Raw genomic sequence first — 19,115 nt, 5'->3', positions numbered from 1 at the left:
AGTCCTCCGAGATCGGGGCTCTGCGTGCAGAACGCCGGGACGATTCGGGGGGTGTTTGGGATGCTGGCTGGGTGCAACGAGGCACGGCCACATGGGATTTGGGAGCACTCGAGCTCCGCTGTTGTTTTGCAGACAAATGAGCTGTACCTGGCTCATCTGCCGCCCCAGCTGCTCCAGCAACTTGGGAAGAAACGAGAGGGGCGATGGCTGGTGGATCACAAAGCCACCGTGCTCACCCCACAAGGCCGCACGCCCTTGGCCAGGACTCCTGCTGACCCCTTGGAGAAAGGCGCTCAAATGGGGAGCACCGAGTGGTGGAGGTCCACCCCGCTCCCCCGCCGGGTTACAGCGAATTATCAGAGCCGTCCTTCCAAAAATAAACACAAATCGATCCCTGTGGCCAGGCTGCACACGGACGTTTAACCCCTTTGTGCCTTGATTCCCCTTTTTCCAGCAGCACCCATGCGCAGCCCCGCTGCCCATGGGCTCCGCAAACCCCGACCCCGCGGTGTCGTCGGGAGCCTGCCGCATTCACCGGGTACAGCCTGAACTTAAAATAACCTGGAATAACAGGCACGCCGCTCCCGGCGCTGGCTCTGCGTGTGTTTGTGTTTGTGAAGTGCCTTTCCTGTCTGCGTGGGAGTCTCGCTCGCATCCTGTGCGCCCGGCAGCGCCTGGCCTTCATTCAGCGCTGCTGAAACGCTATTGATCTTGCTTTTCCATTTGCAGAGCACGGGCAAACACGTCTGCAGCCTGCGCGCTCGTGGCTATGGAGACCCATCGCGCTCGTGAAGCGGCACGGCGGGGCGAGGCGCCCGGCCGAGGACCTTTACAAAACCCGTGCTTTGTGTTTTTTTTTTTTTTTTCTTTTCCCCATTTTTAATAGCACAGCACCGGCTGCTGCAGCGCATCGCCGTGCAAACACCGCTGCCTCGCGCCGCACCTCCTGAGCCTGCAGCGTGGGCTCTGCGGGGCCGGTGCAGGATCAGGCCCCCGAAGCTCTCCCCGCCCGGGGCAGCCGGGGTGCTGCGGCCGTGATCCAGACAGATCCGCTCCATCCTGACAGCGGTGTCTCTCTCTCTCTCCGTCTCCTCTGCCTGGGGCGAAACCTGAACTTGTGACCCAGATGCGAGCAGGCTGCTGTCTCATCACCAGCCAGGCTCCCCCTTCCACTGCCACGCAGACCTCCAGCTCCCCCCGAAATTCAGCCTGGGTCTCCGAGGCTGGGTGAACGCTTCGCAGGTTAAACGGGTATAAAAAGCACGGGTTTTCCTTTAATTATTTTCTTGAATATCTGTTGATACTAATTAAGATTGCTTCCCCTAATCAAATTTAAAACAGTGAGGGAGAGCAAGGGGTCACCAAAATCCTTTTCTTTCAAGCCACAGAGGGATAAAAGAAGCTTTCAAATCAAATTAGCAAAAAACCCCACTCCCATCTCCCTCCCACACACACATTACCGAAGGACAACGTCGTCCGAAGGGGGGGGTCCTGGTGACCTTGCAGGCTGGCACGGATGCATGAGCTCTCAGCGACTGATGCACATGACCGAAAATAAAGGAAAAAAAAAAAAAAAGGAAGAAGAAAAAGCCCACCTGCCTTCCCAGCCTCCCTGCAGGTAGAGCTGGGGTCACCAGCGTGGATGGAGGGACAGGATAGAGAAGGGGCTGCGCTGGGGAGATGCACCCGCACCTCGCCGCAGCCCCCCCACCGTGCCCTCCGCCTCCCCAGCGTCTCTAGAAAGCAGCGGCTGCCGAGGAAGCCCCGAAAACTTGGCCAAGGCTGCGGCCAGACGCAGGCAGGCGGAGACCCAAGAACCCTCCCGAATCTGGGCTTTCCCTGCCCACGGTCAGACGGTTTTTGGCAGCCAAAGCCGAACGCCGGGGAGCGGCAGTTGTCCTCGCTGCGAGCCGCCCGGACGTCCGGCAGCTGCTGCGAAATCGCAGGGGGCGATGCGAGCGCATGGGGCTGCAACCCCTCGCTGCACCAGGGATGAAACACGGGGCTAGGAGACCACCAAAATGCCAGGCTGAGGTTGCTGGAGCACATTTAGGATGAAAAAGCAAGAAAAAAGGAGGAGGAGGATGGAGGAAACCATGGTCAGCCCCCCCTCCACCACAGCAGCACCCATGGGGATGGGGCTCCAGCATCATCTGCATGCTCTGCCCTGGGAAGGGGGCAGGACGTCTCCTCGGGGTTGTTGAACACCAAAAGTCAAAGGAAAAAAAGCACAGAAGTGATCCAGTCAATGCGTATCTAAGTTTATTCCATCACTCATCCTGGAGAACTCAGCATCTATTTGAAATCATTTCTGAAGAATACAAGTGTGAATAGCTGCAGAAGTTTTGCAATTCCAAGACACCACATAGAGCTTCTAAAAAAAGCAAATTTAGCCTTCCCAGCAAAGCCTCAGCAAGCATCCCACCCTTCCCCGGATCACGTTTCTGAGCTACCCATGGCAGAGAGCAAAATATCATCTACCACACATCTAAAGTCGATTAGTTTACGGAGAGGTAGGAGAAGCAGCCCTAAATCTCCCTGGCCCTTGGGCGCACGCTGTCGGTGCTGAGCATCCCACAGCCCCAGCTCCATCCTTCACGCATCCATCCTAAAAACCCCAAGATGCTGTGGGTCGGTGCCCAGCGGGACAGGCGTGGGTTGGTCCCTCCGTGTTTGTTCTCCGCTTCCATTTATGAGTATTTTGCATTTTTTCCGCGGGCCATGGCTACTATAAATAAACCTCCGCTGCCCGTAGCAGATGTGAAGCCGACTGCTGCCTGCGCCTGCAGTTTGAGGTCCCAGCTTCCCAGCAGAACAGATCTGAATCGGCAATGAAACATTAATTGGAAGCCACAAGATTCTCCCATCTTAGGAGGAGAATTTTAATTGCGGGCCATTAACTAATGTTGGTCTCTTCCAGCACCAGGCAGCTGGGCAGGCACGAGGGGTGCCAGAACCTGCTTCCCAAATCACAGCCTCTCCTCCTGCCAATTTTTCCCCAAATCAACTTAAATCTCCCACCGGCAGCCCCCCATTCATCCAGCCCTCCACCAGCAATAGGTCCGTTTGGCTCGTTCAGCCTCCTAAGGGGTCAGAGGTTGAGCAGACCGACTGACCCCGAGCCCGGAGCTGCCAGGACACCCTGAAATGCCCAAGGCAGGGCAGGGAGGGCACAGCAGAGAGCCCCGAACACCTGCGGGGCTCAGCCCCAAAAGCAGCACCTCCCTTCACGCCGGGTGACTCGGCAGCAGCCATGCAGCCTTCAGGCCGAGGTCCCTGCTCCCACGCGACCGTGTGCCGGAGCTCAGCAGCGTGGTGGTGGCACACGTCTGAAAGGGCCCCGAGAAATGCTGCAGGACCCAGCTCAGCACCGAGCTACGCGGAGAAGGCACCGCGCCGAGCGGCTCGGCTTTCCGGCTGAGCGCCGCTATCTGCTCGCTCTGCCAAAGCCCAGCAGGACCGATTGCTTTCGGATAATTCAACAAACGGGAGCAAAATGGGAATTCTCAAATAGCAGAACACACTGAAACGCAAGCTTAAGAGTCGTACCCCCCCGCCCCCCCCCCATTTTCTGGCTAAATTTAGTCCGCCCCATGTCGCGCTGCACTTGAAACAAGATTGAATGAGCTATTGCAGCCGAAAAGAGGAGCTTTTATCTCGCCTTTCCCACGTCGCTCGGTGACGACTGAGCGCTGGGGGACATCGGGGCCGTGTCCTGCAGATGGCTGTCCCGCAGCGAGGCTGCTGATTTCCGAGCCGGGGCTGGGGGGTGAAGCGTTGCCTCCATCCGACGAGGCAGAAAGCAAAGCTGCAGCGAAGCGGGCGGCGGGCACGAGGGGCCGGATCCTGCCGCGGGAGGAGCGGCGGGGCTGAGCCCGGCGTCACTGCCACATGTCGCCCGTGTCCCCGTTCTCGTGGAACTTGTGCACGTGGTCGGCGTACCTGGGGAAAGGGCACAGCTGGTTAACGTGGGGCGCTTCGCCTTGGGGCGCTAGCCACGACGATTAGCACTTCCAGACACCGGGGAAGTCAAGGCAAGGGCCTGATCCTGATCTCCACCTTTACACCAGTTTTTTAGCTGCTTTTCCACCCCCACTTCCCAACCACGCTTCCAGCAGGGCGCTCAAACACCCTGCTGTGAACCCCCCCGCCCGGGCAGCCGCCGCTGCCGACCCCGCGCAGGATCGGGCCCCGCTCACACCCACTTCTTGGCGCAGAAGGCGGCACAGTCCCTGCCCACGCTCTCGCTCCAGGCGGTTTTGTAGAGAACCTGCAAAATAAGGAACAGTCAGGTGTGGGCTCACGTGCCAGCCTCTGCCGTGACGCCCCGCGACAGCCCGTCCCCACCACGACATCCCGCGACATCCCCTCTGCATCAGTCAGAGCCCCACGGCGAAGGACGGGTACAAGTATTTCTGCACCTCGCATTACCGGAGCAGAAACTCAGCCTGTGGCTACGGCTTTGCCCTCCTGGAGGCCGGGCTGATGTTTTGCAGCACATCATTTTTGCCAGAGAAGCGCGGCCACACCAGTTTGGAGCAAGGAGATGTCTGAGGTTGCCTGTGGATGGTGAAGCCTTTGGAGCCGTGGTTTGGGCACTGGCTTGGGGGAGGTCACGGCTCAGTTTGGCTTCTTTTTCCCTCGTGACTGAGAGCACAGAAGGCAGCGCTGGGAAGGGGCGACAGCCTCTTGCTTTCCCTGGGTTTGCCGCAGAGACGTTTCTGCAGCAGCAGGGCTGCAGGATTGCCCAGTCCTGGGCTTGAGCTCCAGGCCCTTCTGTGGCTGGATGAAGCTGGATCATCCCAACCATGCAATATTTATGATTTATTTTTTTTTTTTTTAGGTTAGAGCTTTAAACTTTAATGACGCCTAACTTTTTATTTTCTTTGCTCCTTTCCTCACCAAAAATAACACGAGGTTGGATTTATTCTGAGATGATGGGAATAGAAATATTGTTCTGACTTGTCTTTCATCTTGTTTCATTGTTTAATTATTGATGTTTAGATTTTTTTTTTCCTTGAAAAGCTAACTAAGCCCCCCGCAGCTGAGCAAGGCTACGGGAGCTTGCATCGTGAGGAACACGATGGCCCTGGCAGCACGGGCTGCAGCCCCAGCATCGCTCCCTGAGCCGGCAGTGAACAAGCAGAAGGGCTCAGGGCAGGCAGCTGCGGACACAGCCTGCAGGACCTGGCCCCTGCAGCCAGGAGGGAACCTTCTCCATTGCCAACCCTATTCCTAACCCAAACCTCTGCTTCTGAGCCTGATGTACAGCGGGGGAAATTCAAAAACTGGAGAGAGCCCCAGGGCAAGGGGGAGCTGCAGAGCTCAGTGCCCACAGAGGTGACCGGGCAGCCAGGGTTGCACCCAGCAAGCAGGGAAGTGGCGTTGCACGGGGCCTGGAAGCACGAGGCCTGCTCCACGTGGCTGTGTTTTACTCCTCAAACCTCTTACGCTTACCAGGAAGACGAGGCAGTGCAGGAGCAGCGTGTAGAAGAAGGCGATGGTGCGAGCCGTCTTGTTGGACAGGATGAGCCGCCCCTGCAGCGAGAGCAGAAATCCCATCTCAACACGGGTCAGGGGGCTCAGCGCCCAGGGCAATTCACCCGAAACTGAGGTGAATTCAAAGCTGTGGACTGCAGGGCTTCCTGCCGGGCTGCCCCTGCCAAAAACTCTCCGGAGGGCTCGTTCTGAGCTTTCTGCCTGGCTCTGCCCCGCGCAGCCCTGCCTGCAGCTCAGCACGCTCCGCAGAGGAGCCCCGGCAGTAATTAAGTCTCGCACATCTTTAATTCATGAGCTGGTGGAAGTCGTGAGCTGCAGCATCCCTTCACCAGCCACCTGGGCACGCACTCCACGGGTATTTCCGACGGCTGTGTTAAAACCCTTCACAGCCCGGTGCTGAACTCTGGGTGCGTGATGTCCGAGCACCCCAGAACACGTAAAGCTCCCGAGGACGCCGGGAACCAGATTATTGATTTTAGGGGAGCTGCGTGCCTGAGGACGGATGGAGGCTCATGGCTGGAGCTGGTGGCATTGCCACGACACCACATCCCGAGGGAAAAACCTGCACGTGCATCCCGTCAAGAGAGCCAAACTCAGGATCACCCACAGCCTAGAAAAGCAGCTTGTGACAAACAGATCCTGCCTTCCTACACCACCGCTTCTTACTCTTGCTGTAAAAGCCAGGGATTCATTACGGACATAAGCAAATTCCCCAAAACACCAGGCGGGATTTCCGAGGCTGGCATTAAAACCCACAGATCTCCCACCAAACCAACCCCATGCTGAAATCGTCTTTTCTATTCACAGCCACGGCGGAGGCTGCTGTAACAAACAAGATTATGTTCTTAAATATTCCCAAGGAGTAACTCCCGTAAGTCAGTTTTTTGTAAATGCCTTTCATTAATTCTCCGTGGTGCTGGCACGCCACCCAATCCATATTCATGCTGGCATTTGCTTAGTTTTTATGCAAATGACAACTTTGCCTTTATTACGAGATATTTCAGTATTCTGTGGCTGTTGCAGACCAGCGCTCCTGCGTTAACCTCTGTTGCGCCAGATATCTGGGGTTAACATCCCACAGCCGACCCTGAACGTCACAAATCCAAGCATCAATCAGATTGTCTCGATGCCCACGGCCCGTTTTAACTCTGAAGGCAGCACTCCTTCCTACGAGATGGCAGCCAAGCCCCACCACGAGGAGCCTTTGCTGCTGCAGACACCGGCAGCTCCCCGGGATTTTCCCCGATGTTTTTTTATAAGGAAGGAGAGCAGGAAGGCTCAGGGCACGCCAAGAGGTTTTTGCACCCATCTCTGGAGGTTTCTGGGGGTGACCATGGGGCTGCAGGTACTTAGGCGTGATGTAGAGGACAGGGTATGATGTAAGCCGGGGCCAGCTGCGGGCTCCTCTTCAGTAACGTCAGGGGGAGGTTTGGGAAGGCAGCAAAAAGCTCCAGAGCCGTGGGCATGCACGTGGGTGGCTGGCAGCATGTGCTGTCCCTGAGCCCCCAGCTGTAACACGGCAGTGGGCTGCGGCATCGGGGCTGGGTCACCCGACCCCAGCAGGTCCCTGGGGAGGAGAAGGGGAAGGGAAAGGGAGAGCAAGGAAAGCGATGTCTCACCCCTCCTCTCTGCTGTAGCAGCCTTCTGCTGCTGCCATGAGGGAGGATGCAGAGCCCACCTTCCTCTGCCAGCAAGGAGGCAGCAAGAGGCCAGCACCTCTTAACTGCTGTGAGCTGCACCCAGGCTCCAGGAGGAGGCAGCATTTTAAGGAAAAAATCCAGAAACTCAACCTTTCAGCAGAGGGAAAATAGAGAAGCTGCTGCTGGCCAGCGCTCCCTCACAGAGATGTAAAATTCTGGGGACTGCAGCGTGGCCCCCGGCACGCTCTGCAACCCCTGCCCGGGGCAGGGATGGGTTTGCCCCCGCCTCGCAGCGCACTCACCATGCTCAGCGTGGCTTTATCCCAGGGGCTGAGGCTCAGGTACTTGCGCTGGCGCTCCTGCAAGCATAAAGTACAAGAAGCTTTGCTTGGGGCTTGAAGGGCTGATTTGGGGGATGAGAACCAGGGAAGGGTTGGTACCGGAGGGGCTGGTGTGGAGGGAGGGTGCCGGGGGCCGCCCGTACCTTCCTGCTGAAGGAGGAGAAGGGGTCCAGGCGCTCTTCATACTGTGAGGAGTAGCGCAGCTCGGTGTCGTCCCTACTGCTGCCCTGCAGGAGTGAAGGCAGGGTGAGACCCTCGGCTGGCACAGCTGCACGTCCCTATCCCCGTGTAACCGATGCACAGGGCTGGAGACCCCATGTCACACCCCCCCCCCCCCCCAGGCACTTTCACTGCCCTCCCCAGCCCGTCATTTGGAGGAAGCGACCCCGAGTGGTGGAGCAGCGCAGCCCCGAGCTGGCCATGGGGCCAGCAGGACCAATGTGTTGTTGCACATCACACCCCAAATTCCTGCTGCATCAGGTAGGAGGGGGCAGTGGTTTATGAGGAGGAAATCCCTGTTAACCCCATGGCTACTATTAGCAGGGCAAAGGACGAAGAAACCTAAGGAACCTCCTTAACAGGAGCGAAACATGGGGCTGGGTTCAGACACGCTCAGTTTTAACCCCGCAGGACGGAGGCTCCCCTGCTGCAGCACCCCCACAACGCTGCCATGCCAGGAGGGCTTCCCGTGGGTGCCCCCGTCCTGCCCCTCATCCTGCACGGCCACCGGTGGCTCGGGTTCAAGGCGGGCAAACCCCGCTGCCAGCGGACCTTTAGCAAATGTGCCCTTACGTGCCGCAACGCGATACCCCGATGAGCTGAGATCCCGATTTAGGGGCTATGAAGTCACTAGATCCTGGCCTTATTGAATGATCTTTGATGATTATTTTTAACTTGTCACATGCCTGATTAGGTCGTGAATTATGCAACGCGACGCGCGGGAGGCTTGTGCTCTTTAGCTCAGGCGAATGGCATCCAGGGGTTGCCTTGTGGCACCAGATAAACACGGGGATGATCTTCCGCGGGAGACACTGGCAAAAATGTCAGAGGGGCCAGCCTCACTCAGGCATAAGCACGAGATCCAAATAAGGCCCTGCACGGCTGCGGGAGTCTCCCATCCCCAAACGCTGTTAAAATGTCCATCAATAGCATGGGCTCGGCGCAGGCAGCGCGGACAGGCAGCAGCTGGTGGGGTGGCACCATTTCCGCAGGGGGTGCGGCGTGAGCAGCAAAGCCTGGCCCCGCTCCCATCTCCTCCTGGACTTACTGGGATAAGTGGGAGGGTTTGGGGCCGGTTCCTGCTCTTTCAGGGACAGCCCTGGCTGCCCAGAAGGGCAGAAGCATAGCAGCTTTCTGCTGGCTGCAAGAAATTCAGGCTAAAACCCCACTGGAGCAGCCCCTGGCTCAGGCACGCAGCCGATGCTTGCAGCTATTTCCCTGCCTGGCACACGGCGAGAGCGAAGCGCTCAGCCCCGAGGTCTCTGAGCTCATCTGCACGACCGAAAGCTTGCAGAGGCAGATGAATGGCCTGAGCCAACCTCCCGCACACCAGCGGTGGGCAGTGACTCACCGCACTGCGGGAGGAATGATTTCTCAGCCTCCAACTATGGGGATTTCTTGCAGGAGAGCCCGATTTAACTGCTTGCTGCCTGGTTGGGCAGCAACATCCACAGCATGCCTGCCGGAGCATCGTGCTGCAGGCAGTGAGCAGCAAAGACACTGCAGGGGCTGTTTTGGGGAGGAAACATGAGAATCTGACACCCTTTGGCATGATTCTGGCCCAGCAGGTGGGCTAGGAACTCGCTCCTCTAAGTATTTCTCTGCATCCTTCTTCGTCCCAGTTGTCCCCAACTTCCCAACGCGAGGGGCATGCGGGTAACGCGCACCTTCCCCCTGCTCTCGTGCACTGCGGGGAACGGTCTGCGCTCGGGGTCTGTCTGTGCGAACCCACCTGCAGGACAGACGGACGGACAGCTACTCACCCGGCCGGGGTAGCTCTGGAGGAACTTGATCTTCTCGTAGAGCTTGATGTTGTCGGCTCGCAGGTTGTCCAGCTCGCTCTGCAGCGCCTGCACCGTGTGCTGCATCATGCGGTTCTCCTGCAGCGGGGAGCAGCGGGGCTGTTAGCAGCGAGGTCGGGTAGGAGGGAGGCCTGGTGCACCCACCTGGGTCCAGCCCAACGCCCGCAGCCCCACCAGTTCCCCATCCTGATGGGGGATGCAGAGCCACAAAGCTGAGCTGGGACTTCGGTGCAGCCCCAGGAAGGACGGAGTGCTCACAGTCATGCCAGATCAGCATCACCCCACTGTGCGAACATGGGCAGCCCGCTGCACCTCCAAATCTCAGAATTGTTGAAGTTAGCAGGGGCCAGTCCTTGGGAGGTTCTCCCCTCCCAATAATTCAAATCCCTCAGCTTTCAATTAAAATTGCTCCTTAATTAAAATGGCTCCAGCTGCTGCCAAATAGGGCCCCCAAAGAAGGGCTGGGGCAGCCAAGGTGGGCAACAGGCGGTGCAGCACCAGCCTGCCAGCTGGTTACTTTGAGCTGTGCTTCAGCTGGGTGAAGTTCTGCCCCAAACTTCCCTACGTGCCTTTTGTACAGCACCCCCAGCACCATGCGGGATGGCCAAGCACACCTGTGGTGCAATGAGGGGTTGGGACCTGCCCAAGCAGCAGCACAGCTGGGCAGGAGGGGAGGCTCTGGTCCTGATAACACCAGGGTTCATTGTTCTCTTGCAGTGGTGCTGCCGGTGTTGTGCTGATAATAACCCCCTGCAGGCCACTGAAGCGGCCAGCTCCAGCGTGCGGGTGCCACCGTCCCCTCGCCACGTACCCCCTCCAGCTCCTGGTTCCTGGCTCGGAAGCGCTCCCGCTGGCTGGAGATGATGGAGAGGAGCGAGTCCACCTGTCCCTCGGGGAACGGGGCGCTGGGCACCGGCGGGTGACCTGCGGACAGCGCTCAGCTTCAGACACAACCCGGCAGACGCCCACCGCCCACCCCGCAGCAGCAGGGCTTGCTCACCCACAGCCACTGCTGGCTGGCTGTGCCCCAGGCTGTGGGTGCCCCATGGGGGGGCCGTGCCCATCGCCCCCTCGCCGTGATGCTGTTTATCGTGGGTTTGCAAAATGTTTCAAAACAAACCAAAATTAAAAAAAGGGGGAAAGGAAGTGGGGTTTTCTTCCAGAAGAGCCAACTGTCGTTATTTGATTCATTTTGTCCTCCAGACCTCAGTGCAGGAGCTGATGTAAAGGAAATATTTAGCTCGCTGGCTCCAGAAGGAGTTTGGTGGGGAAAGAGCAAAATCCAAAGCACAGGGTGCGTGCTCCAGCCCAGGTTCACCATCTCAGCACATGCCTGCTGCCCCGTCTCAGGAGGACCAACAAACCGTGCTGAACACAGAAAACCCATCACCACCCCGGCTGACGGCCATTTCTGCACCTGCCTTGAGCATCCTCGTGTTGCCATCCCCAGGAGGTGACAGCCACCCTGCCCACTCCTCTGGGACGACTCCCCAGTACCCCGAGCGGTTTTGTGCCTGCCTCTCACCGTAAAACAGCGCGGTGGCCTCCTTGATGGGCTCCGGTATCTTCTCCAGGCTGGGGATGGCTGCGCCCTGGGAGGTGCAAGCAGAAGCGATTCAGTGTTTCCCACCCAGCACCCACAGCCCCACGGGAAGCATCACTGCCAGATGGGTGCTCAGCAAGAGTCAAGCCCGAGACAGTGCGGAGAGGTGATGCGCAACCCTCAAACCTGTCCTGTCCCCAGGTAGGCAAAGGACTGGGTGGTCCCCTGATGCCACCCCTGCCGTTCCCTCCCATGCCAGCACTGTCCTGCACATGGGCACAATGCACTGTGCAGCTGAGCGAGGGGTAGGAAGATAAAAAGAAAGAAAAGAGGAAGAAAGAAAAGAAGAAAAAAGAGAAGCTGATGGAACAACCCCCATGCCTGCTGCAGGCCTGCCAGCAGCGGTGGTCAACCCCCGGGGCCACCTCGAGCCATTCCTGCGGGCTGATGGAGCTGAGGTTACCTCTGCGTCTGGGCGGTGCACAGCGGAGAGGGTCTGGATGGTGCTGAGGTCATGCTCCAGCTTGGCGACCAGCTCCTTCTGGCCAGCCAGCGTGGCCGCGGCCTCCGTCAGCTGGATCTGCAGCTCCGCGCAGCGCACTGCAAAACAGAGCCAGGGCTGTCACCCGGGGGTGGCCCAACACCACGCGCTGCAGCCAGGGGACTCCGGAAAGGGGCAGCGATCCCTGCCTGGGGCACCAAAGCCAGCCTGCCGGCAGGGTCCCCAGTTTCTGCAGGGCTCCAGCTCTATTTCTGGGGATGGCAGGAGCACGGCAGGGATCCCTGGTGTGCTCCAAAGGGGAATTGCCCAGCCTGTCTCCGTGTGATGGGGACAGGGGGTGTCACTGGGGCTGGGCTCAGGGGAGACCAACCCTGCCCCATGGCACAGGTGAGGGCTGTGCAGCCCCTGGGTCCCTGCCCATCTGATTTTCCATGGAGGAGCATCCTTCTAGTTGCTCCCCCAAGTAAAACCCATGCTCTAAGCAGGCTCCCTGCTGCAGGGTCACAGGATACGTCCCTTGGTGCCTGGATTTCCAGGTGGATGAGAGCTCAGGTCCCAGCCGTGCCAGTCCCTCCCTGATAATTCCCGCTGTAATTATCAGCCTGGATTCCAGGCAGCTGGGAGGCAAAACCCCTCCTTTATCAGCAGCCAGGCAGCAGAGGCAGCGCTGTGCTGGGGGGTGAGGGCAGGGCTGTGCCTGGGGGGCCACCTCCCTATGCCCAAGACTTGAGAGGGAAGGTGCGAGGCGTGCAGCTCCACGCTGGCACCACCACCACCACCACCACCACAACCGGCTGTGGGCTGGGGTCCTTGCAAGGGGCTGGGTCGATGCCCTGCAGACGCTGGTGGATGTGGGCTCTGCGTACCGGCGATGGGGCTTGAATGAAATCATGCCCAAGCAAACACTGCTTTCCTGCAAAGCGCAGGCTCTGCCAGTGCAATTTTTTCCCCTTTTTCTCCAAAAAGCAATTCTCACGTTATCCATAAGGGACCGAACCTGTCTGCAGTGAAGGGGAGAGGTCACACGCCTCAGATACAATGCACTATTTCATTTTTTTTCCTCTTTTCCCCCTGCATATTGGCTTTTTGTAGGCCCAGGTAGGAGGCCTTGCTCAGCTCCCGGCAGCTGCAGTAGCCGAGCAGCCCCTCCGGAGGTCGGTGTTCCGCAAGAAATGGGAGCGGCTCCGCGCTCCCGAAGCATGGGTGGCCTGATGCGAAGCGTTTGCATTAACGAGATTTGGAAAGAAGAAAACCGCCTCCCTACGGTTAATTATTTAATTGACTGTCTCTTAAAATTGCATTAAAATGCAATTGGGAAGCTCTCCCTAGCCAAACCTGGGCTGTGGGGCCCAGCATTGCGCAAGGCAGCCCCAGTTGGTGCGCAGGGGGCCGATGGTGCTGCGGGTGCCCTGTGCCCAAGCGGGGCCAGGACCCTGCCCCAGACCCCTCTGTAAGACTCAGCCCTGGTGCCAGCTCCCTGGTTTCTCTCCAAAATGATCTTTCTGCTTTGGGTTGCATGCTTAGGAGAGCAAAAGGTCAGCGCAGAAACTCATCTCCCACTTGTAAAGAAAAGATGCGTCCTTCCTCCCCCCAGGGTTCACTTCCAAGGCTTTGGCCACTCTTCCACAAATGGGCCATGAAAACAGAAAAGACAGGAACCACGTCTAATACAGAAGTGCATGGAGCCTCCTCTGACCCCCCCTCCCCCCCCCCGCCGCGGTGTCTTTCTTTGCAGCTTTTTTAATCACAACTTTGCTTGGAAGGGCAGAGGCCACCAGTGCTCCCCTCCAGCAGCAGCAGGCGTTCCCCAGGTCACGCCAGGCTTCAAGGCTAAGCAAAGAGCATCTGCCTTTGTCTCCTTCTGGCTCTGACCCTTCAGTTGTGCAAATACCTCAAACGGAGTGGTGCTGCAGAAGATAATGAGACAAAGCAGGTGAAGACCTGAGGAAACCGGCATTTTAAAGCCTGTATCTTTATCCTCAAAATTCATCGTTCCTGACTTTTCAGGAAAGAGAAAAAACATCTCCAACATGCCAGGCCTTGCCCTGACGTGGCTTTACAAATAAAAGCATTGACATGCAGCAACTGGACGGCCCGGTGCGAGCCAAAGTCACCAGCCCTGCCTGGTGCCGCACTGGGAGGTCTGGTTGTTCCTTGCCAGCTCCACCCGATACCCAGAAAGCAAGTAGCCGAGGTGGCAGTGGTGCTGAAACCCTTCAAACACCTTCCTGGGAGTCCATGGCAAGGTAGCCGAGAACATGGGAGCTGGACCGGGTCTTGCGTGGACACTAGCGAATCCATGAACCTCTGGCTACCAACCGCTGAACTTGGGCTACCACCTGAACACCACAGCTCTGCAGGCACACCTGCAGGACCTTTCTGGGAATCCTGGATGAGAAGCACCTCTCAGCAAACCACCAGCCACAGGCCTCCACCCACACAGCCTGCACAACTGACCTGCAGAAGCTGCGAGGGTCCCTGTTGCTGTCAAGAAATTTGTGGAGATGAAGTAGCACAGAACAGAGGTACTGAACAGAGCTTACAGTAAGCAGACGCTAGGAAAAAAATCAAGGAGACATGTGAAGCAAGGATGGGGAAAGCCCAGGTCCCCTTCTGCCTGACTACTCTGGTTGCCTTCCCCTCTTCATCTCTCAACTGCTGGATCATCAGATCTTCCTGCCATGCCACAGCTCCCCCAGGATGGGTGAAGGGAGACTTCTGATTTCTTCAAACCTTTTCTGCATCACTCAGCATCTGGCCTGATGAAATACCTAACCTCAGTGGGGAGAGTGATGAGGCCCTCTGCAACAAACCATGCCCTTTGCAAAAGACTGGTCATCTGGAAGGAAGAATAATATTGGTAAGGCTATTGAAATGCATCATATCCTGACCAAAACCAAACGAGGGATTAAAAAGAGCCTTGGCTGAGTCCGTATGCTCTAAAAACGATATCTGTTGGGTGCAGTCTCCTGTAGGTCCATCCTCCTGAGGAGCTCAGCCGCAGATGACACTGCCAAGAGACGTGTGCTTCTGGAGACGCAAAGTGTCCGTGCGGACAGGCCATGCAGCGTCTCAAGCAGAGAGAAAACAACGGTCCTAAATTGAGAATAAAAGATTGAGATCCCCCTCACACTTCCATTTTGGATAACACGGCCATTCTCGTGTGCCTCCAGGAGCTGCATGTGAAAATCCTTGTAGCGAATATCGAGGAAAAGTCCCGAGGCGCCAGGCTCTGCGGCTCGCTGCGGGCAGCTCCGGGCCCAGCAGATGCGGGGGCTCTTCGGGAGCGCCCGAAGCCAGCAAGCCCAGGGCTGCCACGGAGCAACAGCAACTTTGACTCCTGTAACAAGCCCCAGCAATCGGACTCCCTTGGCAAATCATCCAAAATAAACAGCATCTGTTTTCACAGATGGAGAGAATTAAGACATACTAGCAACTTAGTTTGAAGTTATAAGGCCAGACATAAATAAATGAGAGGCAATCTTTCCATAAGATGGTGGCTTGATTACTGAGGATACAGACAGATGAATAAATCACCTTGGGGTGAGATAGGCTGTAACTTGCTACACATCCAAGAGACTGCAGTAACTGCTCATGTGAATCCTCTTAGCCCGAAGGAAATGAGAGGTAAGTGATATTGCTGAAGGGATCTGCAGGGTAGGAGCACGCACATGGGCAGTTATTGCAAATTAGCTGATGCTCTGCACGTTCACACCCTCATTTGCCTCATGGTAACTTTTTAATCTGCCTCCGTTACTGTCTGGCCTCCTCGGATTTACATAACTGTAAAAATATAAGAAAACAAGAAGAGAAATGATGTGGCATGCTTGAAGCTTTCTTTGAAATCTACCCTCTCAGAAGTCAACTGTAGTGCATGGAAATCCAGTACTTCAAAGGTTTTAAGCCTATTTTATTGACTGGAAGGAAGATGATGGTAAGATAACCAAGTCTTGGACTGCCTTGACTTCAAGGCTGAGAAACCCAGGCTCAAAGCCGGAGACTCACTCAACACAAACACTGGTGTCTGAGCGCGCCAGGACGAGGCGCGAGATCCAAAAAAAGCAGCAGGAGCTGGGTCCTTTGATTTTTCCAGCTTGCTCAGCCTTTCCCCGCATTGGGCCGCTCTGGTTAATGACCAGGTTGCTGAGGACAGTTACTCAGAAGTTGAAATGGTCGTTCCTCCCCATGCAGAAACAGATGCTAAGGCTTTTTGGCATTTGTCTCCCATGAAGATTTCCAAGCCAGCAAAGTCTCAGCTCCACTTCTACCTGATGCCAGAGCTCCCAGGTTTATACATAAATTAAGGCACAATTTCAGGCTTTTAAAATACTTGGCATTTGGCTTTTAAGGAAGTACTGTCTGAAAAGACAGTACTATTATTGCCCAAAGTCCTGCTCCCCTTCCAAGCGAATCACAGGGAGGACTTGACTCTGCGTTTTGTAGCTGAAGGGATAAGAGGGCAGTGTCCATATGTTGCAGATTCTGTCCTGGATGATTTTGTGTGTCCTCTTCTGGTTTATGAAGATGCCAAGGAACAAAAGATCAGAGCCAAAATCCTTCCCACAACAGAATCTTGTTGAAGGCCTTTTCATGTCATACATATCAACAGTTCCAGTTCCGTCTTGGCCTTTCTGTAGTGTGGGACAGAATTTCTGCACAGTCCACAGTTGCATGGGGACCATTTATTTGTCTTAATTTTAAGTCTCTTCCTTGGAGCTGCTGTTGTTGTGAGCTGTCAGCAGGCCGAGAAACAGGATAAGAAGGCAGGGAATGATTTAACATTTCTTTACTGCATTGGAGCCCTGCCTCTCAAATCTAGTGGGTCCTCTGTGGTGCAAATCTACTTGGAAGTAAATGCTAATGAGCAGGTTGGAGCAGAGAAGCCCAGCCAAGCTGTTTCCTGAGGTCCACCTCACCTCATAAGGCAAAGAAGGAACATCACCATCACCCGAAGGGTGTATATTCTTCCAAGAATCTCCTAAGAGTGAATAAAGATAGCGAAGATGCAAGTCAAGCACTCCAGAAAGCCCACCAACACTACAGAAGTCACACAAGGATTGGTCTTTTGGGACATTTTGAAGAAACTTCTCTAGAAATCTCCAGAGCGGGAAGAAAGGTCCGTCAGCTCTGAGAGCAGCCAGAGTGCCCAGATCATGTCAGTCTGGGATTCATTTTGGCCTGCAGTTTTGTGTAAGCAATCAGAAGCAATCAGACTGTCCTTGTTTATCATCTCTGTACCTGCCATAAGATTTGCACATTTTCTCTAAAGGGACAAAAAAGAAAGAAATGACAAAAAGAAAGGGATGATGACATCTCTGAAAGCCACATGAAACTCCTAGGCACCATCTACCTAATTTTTAGCCACTGTTATCAGCCCTGGGAACGCTCCAAGGACGAAGTGCAATGATTACTCTGCAGAGGTGGAGGCTGCAGGAGAAGACATCAAGAACTTTCAGTGATGTCCTCTGGGGCTGCATGCAGAAGGTGCACAGACCTGGATGGCAAGGGCCAGGACTGGCACTAGCCAAGGCAAGAAGAGGAAACCTCATTTTTACTTCCATGCACTGTCAAAAAGACAATAAAAATAGGGACAGTAGGAAGCAGATCACACCTCACAGCCTGAGGATGAAGTCTGAGACCTCTTCTGCCCAGGTGACAAATGGCTGGGAGCACAGGGAAAAGGCCCTTCACCCGACCTGCTATGCTCACCAGGAAGAGCCTCCCTTGCAGACTTCATCAGTGCCCTTAGACACAACTGTGAAGGTCACCTTGGGGAAGAGGAACGAGATGAGGGCCTGCCTCACAGCACCTCATGGCCCAAGGCCGGATTTGTAGGGTAACACAACAAAACAACAACAAAACAAGGCGGCCTCCTCTACACTGCTCTGCGGCCTGGCCTGACTTGGCCAGCCACAACGCCCACCTCTCCCTGCACACAGAGGGGCACAAACCTCAAGGCCTGTGGGAACAATGGCTCCTGAAAAACTGAGGGGCCCCACACTTTGAGGGACGGATCATTTCGACGCCCCTGGGCTGTCATTAAGGAGCTGTTCGCCAGCTCCTGGCCTTTCTCTGCCAGCTGCCGGGGGAGGAGGTGCAGGCGCAATTTCTGCTCCCTCCCCTCCTTTTTCCCCTTTCCTCTTACCACGTCTCTGGAATTTTGAGGGCCTGCCGGGAAGGGAAGGGTTGAGGGATTTCTCCTTCCCTTCCTCCTGGCCCAGCCACTCCAAAATAAACAGCCCCCAGAAAAGAAACACAGTGCCACTTAATAAATTCAACCTCTAAGGAGAGAGATTTCATAGAGGTGCGGCTTATTTCCAAGGGTACTAAGATAATTACATGGGTAACTAGGAAGAGTTCAAGAAAACAGTTTGAATTTTCTTATCAGTTTCCCATAGCTTGGAGCAAAAAGAAAATAAAATGCTTTACTATAATCAAATCATGTTTTCTGAAGCCCTCTGTTGGCAAGTACACAATTTCTTCAGCACTTCCATTAAAACAGAAACACTTAGGAAAAAATTATAGCAGCTTGAAATGGAAGTAAGTGGGGCCCAAGAGCACCACGCCAGCTGTTTGCATGGCCCTCACCTGCTGGGATGTCCCCTTGTCATGGAAAGCCAGACCGCCTCTCGCTGGCTGCAGGGCAGGAGCAGGCCCATGGGCAGTACCTGAGGCCCTGATCCGCTCACCTGGTGCTAACTTAGTCCCGTACCTAAGGATACTACAAAACAACTTTCTCCCATTAACTCAGCAAATGCTTGTAGTACTTCCAGTGTAAAATCTCACCCTTGCTACAGCACCTAACTCCAGAAGCAGCTATTGACCATTAGTGACACCCAGGCATGCCACAGTGCTGACATGAAGTGCCTGTGGGATCATGCACCACATGCTTCTCCTTCTGAAATGGGATTTTCAACACCCTTCTGAGGGGCTACCAAATGAAGCTGTGGCTTAAGATCCAGCTACCTCCACGGAATACCCCAGGTAACTGCTCCTGACTTCTGAGATGCTTCCCTGTGGTTTTGATTACCCTCTGAGGTTCGAGAAATAAACTTCTGAAGATGCAGGCAGAAGAGGCCAGTCTGGTTTTATACTGGGTGTGTGATTCTGAGGTGCACCAAACCCCCTCCACCTTCTTCACTACCAGGTCTGTGCTTTCACGAGTATAAGGCATCTTTTGATGATAACGTGGTTTTAGCATGTCAGTGCCAATACCGCCATACCTAAAGAAAAGTGTGACTTATAAATATGCATGTTAACCAACTTGAGTCATAACACTTTAAAAGTGTAGGTGTTCAGCATCAAGCTTAAAGTGATTAGGATAAAATTATACAAGACAATGCCATTTATAGCAATCAACGGTGTGACTGGTCATAAAGCAGTAGGAAAAAAAAGTGTTAAGCCCAGAACCTTTACAACCTGTGGAACAACTTGTCAGACATTTCAAAAACAGAAAGCACACGTTTACAAAGGAATGAAGGCATTATACAGTACTTTTGATCCATTTTAAAGTGACCCACTCCTGCAGGATTTATCAAAGCTCAAGATGGCAAAGAGGGAGAGCAAAGG

The 19,115-nt window shown here is 55.3% G+C and overlaps 1 protein-coding gene across 1 annotated transcript in view; it reads right to left on the bottom strand.

Annotated features, from left to right (window-relative positions):
• Positions 1 to 2,240: 2,240 nt before the first annotated feature.
• The window catches only part of LOC118176383 (protein CASP-like), a 23,090-nt gene continuing 6,215 nt past the window's right edge, over positions 2,241 to 19,115 (bottom strand). The window contains exons 2-10 of the mRNA XM_035343343.1: positions 11,508 to 11,644; positions 11,027 to 11,093; positions 10,313 to 10,425; positions 9,463 to 9,579; positions 7,624 to 7,707; positions 7,442 to 7,498; positions 5,458 to 5,538; positions 4,206 to 4,270; positions 2,241 to 3,942 (exon numbers count right to left, since the gene is read on the bottom strand). Coding sequence (XP_035199234.1) covers positions 3,882 to 3,942; positions 4,206 to 4,270; positions 5,458 to 5,538; positions 7,442 to 7,498; positions 7,624 to 7,707; positions 9,463 to 9,570 — 456 coding nt within the window. The 5' untranslated portion in view covers positions 9,571 to 9,579; positions 10,313 to 10,425; positions 11,027 to 11,093; positions 11,508 to 11,644 and the 3' untranslated portion in view covers positions 2,241 to 3,881. The remainder of the gene's footprint in view (positions 3,943 to 4,205; positions 4,271 to 5,457; positions 5,539 to 7,441; positions 7,499 to 7,623; positions 7,708 to 9,462; positions 9,580 to 10,312; positions 10,426 to 11,026; positions 11,094 to 11,507; positions 11,645 to 19,115) is intronic.

This window comes from Oxyura jamaicensis, chromosome 19, assembly GCF_011077185.1.
Source record: "Oxyura jamaicensis isolate SHBP4307 breed ruddy duck chromosome 19, BPBGC_Ojam_1.0, whole genome shotgun sequence".
Classification (NCBI taxonomy): Eukaryota; Metazoa; Chordata; class Aves; order Anseriformes; family Anatidae; genus Oxyura; species Oxyura jamaicensis.
The sequence above is the reverse complement of the archived record's forward strand: the minus strand, read 5'-3'. Positions and strand labels throughout refer to the sequence as shown.